The 8,524-nt window shown below is 38.4% G+C and overlaps 1 protein-coding gene across 1 annotated transcript; it reads right to left on the bottom strand.

Moving 5' to 3' along the window:
• Positions 1 to 543: 543 nt before the first annotated feature.
• On the bottom strand, positions 544 to 6,680 carry LOC117449372 (caspase-6-like). The gene is made up of 8 exons (XM_034087024.2): positions 6,592 to 6,680; positions 6,256 to 6,300; positions 4,673 to 4,715; positions 4,436 to 4,585; positions 4,244 to 4,320; positions 3,874 to 4,049; positions 3,647 to 3,797; positions 544 to 2,724 (listed from the first exon to the last, which is right to left on the bottom strand). The coding sequence occupies exons 1-8, from the start codon at positions 6,620 to 6,622 to the stop codon at positions 2,489 to 2,491; spliced, it is 909 nt and encodes a 302-aa protein (XP_033942915.1). The 5' UTR covers positions 6,623 to 6,680; the 3' UTR covers positions 544 to 2,488.
• Positions 6,681 to 8,524: the final 1,844 nt, after the last annotated feature.

Genomic DNA, 8,524 nt, shown 5'->3' with positions numbered 1-8,524 from the left:
TTTTGCCATGTCTGAAGGTCTCTAAAAAACAAAGTGTATAATTTGGTGTTGGGGTCCCAGCATAATTGTTTTGGGTGACTCGAGGTCAAATTTGGCCCAATCAAGATTCACCTTTGCCTTTAGACACCCCTCCCCCTTCATCAACTGTAACAATAATCTTTCGCAACATGCACCTGGTCTCCCCTCCCCCCACGGGAACTCCACCTTTCTCAAAGAATATGTACACTAACACTTGAACCTGAACTCACACATACACAATATGTGGTGTAATGTGTTTTGGGGCCATAACATTAAATTACAACAGGATTGTGCGGTTATGAATGCATTATAAGTTAGTTATGATGTAGTTAAAACAATATTGGATCATAGTCTTTTTTGTGTTTTTGACTGACATAAATCATGGGTCAAAATGGACCTGCGAACACCATGAACGGAAACAGCTTTTGAACACAACACTTAATAATTACCCTGAATTCTCGTAGGGGAAGGTACACAAATGACATGTATACAAAACAATCACTCAACGCAGAGCAAAACAGTAACTGGATTGTCACACGGATTTTATTACAGTAAGACAAAAGATCACGGATCACAGTATGCAGGTGTCTTCGTTTTCCCTGAGTCATAGATAGTGTGTTGGAAGTGTTTCAGGTCCATTGTACAGCCTCCTCCCTGAGGTACTTTCCACACAGGTATTCGTCACATTATTAAATGTCGTACTGTAGACTGCTACAACACAAACATGAATTCCCTTTTTGATGGAGCGAGCTCAAAGACAAACAGCATGTTTCTGTGGTGGCTGGATATGAGAGACATCACTTGGTAGCTGGTGGTTACAGAGAGGTAATGAAGTGGTAAACATTAGTGACCTGCTCATCATGCTGTTATGTCACCTGCCTCGCAAGATACAGTAAGTTGGAAAGTACAGTCTTTTGGTTTGTAGACATCATTGCAACTGACTTCAAGAAAACTCATCTGACATTTCCAGCTTCCTCCGAGTCTAAGGAAGCTGTCAAGGCATCGAAATGTCAACTTGCACTGTCCTCTCGCCTTGTTAAAGGGGACTTGTTCTTAATATGCTCATTTTCTGGGAATTGAAATGTCATAGTCTCTAAAATGTACCTGTCTGATGTTGTGTTAGCACATTTTTTTTAAAGCATAAAATCTATCTCCATAATCTTGAGTGCAAAATGCGTATGGATCTACGGCGGTTGGAAAATAAAACGGGAACACCTTAAAAACATAACACATCCAATACAACAAGAAAATTCATCATGGTCTATAGTCTGTTAAAAACAAATGCTATCATAAGTTGTTATTGAATATGAAATCATCTTCATGCTGGACTCCTGGGGCCAAAGTGGTTATCAAATACTTGGTAGATATTTTCAAATATGTTTAAATATGAATGAAGGTCTTCCCGTAGATAATTGAGTGTGCAGCCACTTAGATTATGATGCATCTCATCTCATGATCCATTAGACAATTATAGCCTTACAAATACACACTTATTCAATATATGACATTTGCTGTTTAAAATGTGGCTCTGCTTTATTCCCTATAGGCCAGTGCTTCTCAAAGTGTGGTCCGTGAGCGCCCCCTATAGTGGTCCGTGAGTATATTGGTAAAATTTCACATTTGAAAGAAATACATTTATTTAAGTTTTCCACACTCTCGCGGGAATATCTCCGCAATGGAACGAGCTTAAGTTTCACTTTTGATTGCATGATATAGCCCAGATAAACACCTTCATCACACATGTTGCCACTTGTTTGTACCATTTTCAAGCGATTTGTAAAAAATGATGTGTTTTTGGATATTTGTGGAGTTAGGTGGTCCGCGAGTGGTTTTTTTATTGGTTAGGTGGTCCTTGGTATGAAAAAGTTTGAGAAACACTGCTATAGGCTCAGCCAGTTGTGGCAAATACATACTAGATATAATTGATATACACTATTTTGCAGATTAACGATAAAGCATCAACTACGCAATAATCTGATTGATTGTGATAATAGTACTCTGGGTAATATAAATGTTTGTGACCAGCCGGGCTGTTGTGTTAGATAGCATTATAATATCAACTGTTTACATTCACACAGGGATTCAGATGGGACCAGATGAACCAGTGGACCAGATGAACCAGTACACCAGATACTGTCACATGATTTCTTCCCTTCTGACAACAGATACAGGTCCTGCCAAGAAAGGTGGTTCCTCAAGAAGAAGAAAACCATTTCACGTGTCAGGTTGTTTTGAGAGTGTAGTTATGGCCTGAGGCTGGAAAAGGCATACGTGTTCAGTGCATGTCATTCGTTGTTTTAACTAATGTCACTATAAAGCATCGGATTGTTCAATGCATGTGTGATTATAGTGTTCATGAGCAAAGCACAGTGGAGGATTACAGAAAACAGAACAAAAAATTAAAATCTCCCAGAATTTGTCCAGGTATTAAAATAAGATCAGCTAATTGTAAGACTGAGGTCTGACACCGTTACTGTTTCGATCGTAAGTAGAGTTTCTTGGTGAGCATTGAAGCAAAGCAGGGAACTTGCTTCTTCCCGATGGCATTCCGGTCGTTAGAATTCCCAACACTCCTCATGGACACCTTCCTGTTGACCAGCGTGAGTAACTCTGTGAACTCCAGGGTGTTCCCATACTTTTGAAGCAGCTCACACAGATCCTGGACATACCAGGAGCCGTTAACGGTCTCCCGGTGGGAATAGTATCCTTAACAAACAAAAGGGGACAGGGCAGGATTGTTATTGATGAACAGCAGAAAGGACTTTCAGTAGGACTTAAACGTACGGTGGCCCAGAGAGCTCAACGCATGACAAATGGCCAAACACGCAAATAAAGAAAACCCGTTCACCAATTTGAAAATGCTTCTCTTTTTTACTTGTTTTAAAATAATTGAACAGTAGGAAATATATGTTGTGACAACCTTGAAAGAGACTAAAGCCAGCTCACATAGCATTTAAATTAATCACGTGTAAATCTCAGGATGACTTAAATGAGCAGAAGACCTATTTTAAGTTAAGAATAGATATTTGCAAAATATCATGATCACATTGTAAAAATAATAAAAAATGTCCTCCCTACATTTAAGATTATACAACAATATTTGTTTGCAGTGTGTTTGTGTTTTTTTCTTGTGTCCTCAATCGTTTTTTTTCTCAAATCTGGCCATGTGTTTTAAATTGATAAGAATGTTTTATCTATTTGCATATGTTTTCTTACTTTGCAGTTTGATGAGCTCTCAGGGCCACCGGATTAATGTCTTACATAATTCACTCAAGTAGAATTCCTGTTCAACACCTACAGTTTAAGTTTTTAATGAATGTTAGTCATCCTTGATTCTCAATACTTGAGTTAAAAAAAATGGCCACATGGCTAGTTCAACTCATCAGTTTCTGAATGACAAAGCAGGACAGGATTCATGGGAAACCAATATCCTGATGATGTACAGTTGTGTTGAGTCAACTGTACTTTGGCCTCGTAAAACAAATATGATTTATTTACAATGTAGTCTTCAACTTCTTGTTTCACTTCTGCTTTGGTATGTGGTAAGACCATTCTCAAGACATTTGCATACCTAATGTGAATTAGGTTGAGACAAGAGCAGATTAAGAGTTTCAAAAACATCCCTCACCTTCAGCCACGGAGTAGCACATGATGAAATCTGCCCCGGCTGGCAGTGTGTGCACGGCGCTGGCGTCTACCACCACCTCGTTGGTCTTCAGCTCGCTGTCCACCGCGTCGCAGGCCGTCACTGGATCGTCGTGCTTATCTCCACGGCATGCCTAGTGACGGACACAGCCACGTTAACCTTCAATGCATCTTTAAGAACTACTGTCCTTTGTGTTTGTTTGCACGTACCTGTAGTATGAAAACCTTTGGCTTTCCCACAAGGCTCTTGCACTTGTCTCCTTTGAACATGGCGGTGATATCCTGAATGCTGATCTTTCCGTCGAAGGTGTAAACGTGATCATTTTCACCATGGCTCAGGAAGACAAGCAAAAAGCAGTCTACGTCTGAATGGTTTTCCTCAGCGGCTGGTGAGACATCAGATACATTTGTTAAAATCCTCAATGAACAAGTAAAAGACGCCCGTGTTTGGTCTGGACTTTGCAGATAAAAAGGACAACAAGGAAGCTCATAAGAAATGAAATGTCAGTAATGATACTGTGCTGCTGCCTGGATACACATTTGATAATGTGCGTGTCATAGGTGACCATACATGTCTTACCTTCACTGATCTTATCGTAGACTTCCACTTGTTTGTAGTTATCATAAGCCCTCACTTCGAAGTTAAGATCGTTCAGTCTTGAAGAGAGATGAAGAAAAGTCTCATAAGTTGCAGAACAAGTACAGACATGTTTTTTAAAGCACAGAGCAGAATACAGTGTTCCCTCTCCAGCAGCCGGCTGTCATGTGATACCTTCTCTCCAGGTTGTAGCGATCGGCGTTGGTTCCATGCCTGTCGTTTAACCCCAGGCGCCAGAAGAAGCGCTCCTGGTTAAAGATCAGGGCAAGGCCTCGTTGTTTGTGGTCCATCTTGTATTCCTCTGCAGGATCCAAAGCCAAAGAGCTGTTTCATAATGAACACAAACTACATTAGGTGGAGTACAGTGGGGAGGCGTGAAAATCCCGCACAAAGAAAAAGAAATCAGTTTACCTTCTGATGAAGGCATCAGTCTCTGTAAGGTTCTCCGTGCATGCTATTAAATAAAAGACAGTCAATTATGCATGCAACGATTTAGAAAATAATTACTGAAAGATAATGTTTAAAAACCTGGCTTTGCAGTTAAAACAAAATTACTTAATTAATTATAAAAATACAGAGGAGGGTTGAGCTGATCAGGCTTCTTTGTCACGCAGCACAGCTACAGGTGCATGAATTGCTCCACTGCTGCGGGGTGGGGTCAAGCAGCCATTGTTCCATTAGCTTAGAGTGCTCGTTGCCTTCAATGGCTGCGTGACAGGTGGAGAAAGATGGGAAAGGCTGCTAAAGAACAGAGGCCAAAAGTGCCACCTCCATAACCCACCCTACAGATATGTAGCTTAGACTTTGTGAGCTAAAGGCAGCTGTTTTTTTTACTTGTAAGCCATTATCTGACTTCAGTGAATCAGTATGCATAGATCTGCTTTCATAGAGGTAGTTTATTAGTTACACCAAGTAAACCGTTGCAATCTAATACAAGTTCTGCAATAAAGTCATACCTTAATGACCATTATAAGCGTTATTGAAATGTAGCTTTAACTTCGTGGTCATTTTGGATACTATACACCGAGTGTTCCTTATACTAAGTGCAACGTCATTCATTAATACATTGGGTGGACAAAATATAAGAAACACCTGCCAGTATAAAAATACAACTCAACTGCCCAACAAATACAGCACCTCCGCAAAACATCCCTAACATAAAATCGATATTATTGATGGATGAGTATTTGGTTTAGTGCTTTTGTAAAAAGACTATATTCATTTTAGCTAGGTCTACCAAAAAGACATATAATGATGGCTGGGCTGTCTCGTCTACTGGAGTTGTCACACTGTATTTGATGTTAACAGGATATGCCAAAACCACATCCTGTTAACATCAAATACAGCAAAGATTAATAATGACAGTTAATGATTAATGTCGTAAAATTGAGCTGACTGTTGTCTGGCTTTACTGATAATAAAACTGTACAACTTTAATCTTTTTGTTTCACTTTTGCTTTTTTAAAGTTGTATACAATTATCAAGAACATGTTATAATAGCTCCAGTCGTTAAACATTTTTAACATTATAATGTTCAGTTTTTAAATTGTATTTTCTTGGAGTATATATATATTCAACATAACGGAGATTTGCAATGCTATACACTGAACAATGTTTTTTTTTTTTTAATTGTGCAACATCATAGATGCATCTGGGTTAAATTGGGTGGACAAAATATAAGAAACACCTGCCACTTAAACAATACAAATCAACAACCCCTTTGTAAACGAGACTTAACCTGAACTGAATAGAGTTCATGATAGCATTGAAGGGCTGTTTTATTCAACTTTATTTGAGTTAATGATTATTCTCATAACAAATAATTGACTGTACTTTGGCTTCACTGATAATAAAACGTACAACTATACACTGTTTGTTTTACTGTTGCCTTCTTAAAGTCATATACAATTATTACCAAGTATCAAGAAAATGTAATAAAAGCACAAGAAATCTAAAAAATAGGAGGCCTTTGTTACTTATAGTAAAACACTCACCCCTCGGCCTGTCTGTTGCTGTTTGGTTGCATTTAGCAACACTTCCTGGGAAGGTGAGAAAAAAAGCGATTATTTAAATGTTTTAATAAACATTAAAAACCTGCCTCACATGTTGTACTAACTTACTGACTGACTGAAGGTAGAGAAACTGACAATAAAGGTGTGGCAAACGTAAGAACATAGTAAACCACAGTAACGTCAAACAGAGCTTCACTGTTGAAAGTTACATCGTACTTTAGTCATTGTATATACTTATCTAACTTTTTTAAATGACTCAGGCACAAGTCCACAACTTATAGCTACTTGTACTTTTAAAAAGATATGTAAATTGGTTACCTCCACTTGCGTCTTGTGCCGTGTTTGACATGTTCACAGGTAGTCTTCACTCCACTGACACCACTGAAAAATGAAAATGCTTCGTCAAAGCTACATTGATGAGCAAGGATGTAGCTCCTCCCCCTCTGAATCTGATTGGCTGAATGTCTAAAAGTGGAGAACACGATTGGCTCTTACGGCTGTCAATCAAAGGTCAACAGCCAGGACTTCCGTGTTTGCCACATTGCACCAGCGGCTCATCAAATTCTTAAATACAGGGGTTTAATAAATCTTAAATAATGAAAGTAAGATTAGGACTGGCGCAGCCGAAGATTAGTATAGTTAATCATCTAATCCAGACTTTCTTCAGAGACATCCTCACACATTATTTTCTTTAAAGATTTTATGAATAGGTTTAATTTCCTCTCGGATGATGGATCAATGGGAGCTCATTCAAAGACCAAGTTGGAATACACTTTAAGCGTCTCTCTAAATAACGCCCTTAAAATGTATATGATTACAGTTGACACAAATATATCTAAGAAACCCACATCTTTATACATTTCTCTACATGTTTTCTTCAGTGTTGTAGCTTAGCCCACATCATTTGTCTTCACTTTTGCCCGATGAGATATTTCAGATATTTCATTAATGTAATAAAGTAAAGAAACCAAACGATTTTAGATTATGTAAGGCAAGGCAAGGCCAGTTTATTTATATAGCACTTTTCAACACAAGGCAATTCAAAGTGCTTTACAAAAAATGAAAGACATTAAGAAAATGGCATTTAAAATCAGTCATTAAAAAGAAAAGCTAATCAAATAAACATTAAAAGAAAAAATACATGGATAAAAGTTACAGTGCAGTCTAAGATATGAATAGTTCAATTAAACATTAAAATACAAAGTACAAGGATAAAAGTTACAGTGCAGTCTAAGATATGAATAGTTCAATTAAAAGCAACGACAAAAAGAAAAGTATTTAGTCTGGATTCAAAAGTAGTCAGAGTTGCAGCGGACCTGCAGGTTTCTGGGAGTTTGTTCCAGATATTTGGAGCATAATAACTGAACGCTGCTTCTCCATGTTTAGTTCTGACTCTGGGGACAGAAAGCTGACCAGTCCCTGAAGACCTGAGAGATCTGGATGGTTCATCATTTAGCTGGAGGTCAGAAATGTATTTTGGGCCTAAACCATTCAGTGCTTTATAAACCAGCAGCAGTATTTTGAAATCTATTATTTGACACACAGGAAGCCAGTGTAAAGACTTCAGAACAGGAGTGATGTGATCCACTTTCTTAGTGTCAGTGAGGACTCGAGCAGCGGCGTTCTGAATCAGCAGCAGCTTCCTAATAGATTTTTTAGTGAGACCTGTGAAGACACCATTGCAGTAGTCCAGTCTACTGAAGATAAAAGCATGGACAAGTTTTTCCAAATCCTGCTGTGACATTAGTCTTTTAATCCTAGATATATTATTTAGGTGATAGTAGGCTGATTTAGTAACTGTTTTAATGTGACTGTTGAAACTCAGGTCAGAGTCCATGACTACACCTAGATTTCTGGCTTTATCTGTTGTTTTGAACATTGCAGACTGAAGCTCAGCACTAACTTTTATACGTTCTGCCTTGGCTCCAAAAACCATTACCTCAGTTTTATCTTTATTTAATTGGAGAACGTCCATGTAGATGGAAGCACCCTGAAAGCCAGATAAATAATGTGAAAAACTTGTTCAAGTATTAACAAAATATGCATTAACTGCATATGAAATACATCAATTATCCACTAGGTATTTCCACACAGCACATAAGCGTCAGTGCAAGCTGAGATAAACTCATGAGAGAAAAGTGTATTGCTGGCATCCTTCTGCCAGTGCTTTGCTTCTGAATCAGTCTATTCCACAGTATTGATCCTGTGTCACAGTTTCTTCCTCGTTTCATACTGACATCCAACAAGGCTG

The sequence above is a fragment of the Pseudochaenichthys georgianus genome, chromosome 1, assembly GCF_902827115.2.
Source record: "Pseudochaenichthys georgianus chromosome 1, fPseGeo1.2, whole genome shotgun sequence".
NCBI classification, from domain to species: Eukaryota; Metazoa; Chordata; class Actinopteri; order Perciformes; family Channichthyidae; genus Pseudochaenichthys; species Pseudochaenichthys georgianus.
Note: the sequence above shows the minus strand (reverse complement) of the source record. Positions and strands in the feature narration are given on the sequence as shown.

What these genes read in the sequence shown, in the direction of transcription:
- LOC117449372 (XM_034087024.2), bottom strand. Translation starts at nt 6,622, where the DNA reads ATGTCAAACACGGCACAAGACGCAAGTGGAG. An exon ending in GGCACAAGACGCAAGTGGAG is followed by an intron (nt 6,301 to 6,591) that starts GTAACCAATTTA and finishes TCACCTTCCCAG; the next exon opens with GAAGTGTTGCTAAATGCAAC. An exon ending in CAAAGGTTTTCATACTACAG is followed by an intron (nt 3,798 to 3,873) that starts GTACGTGCAAAC and finishes GTCCGTCACTAG; the next exon opens with GCATGCCGTGGAGATAAGCA.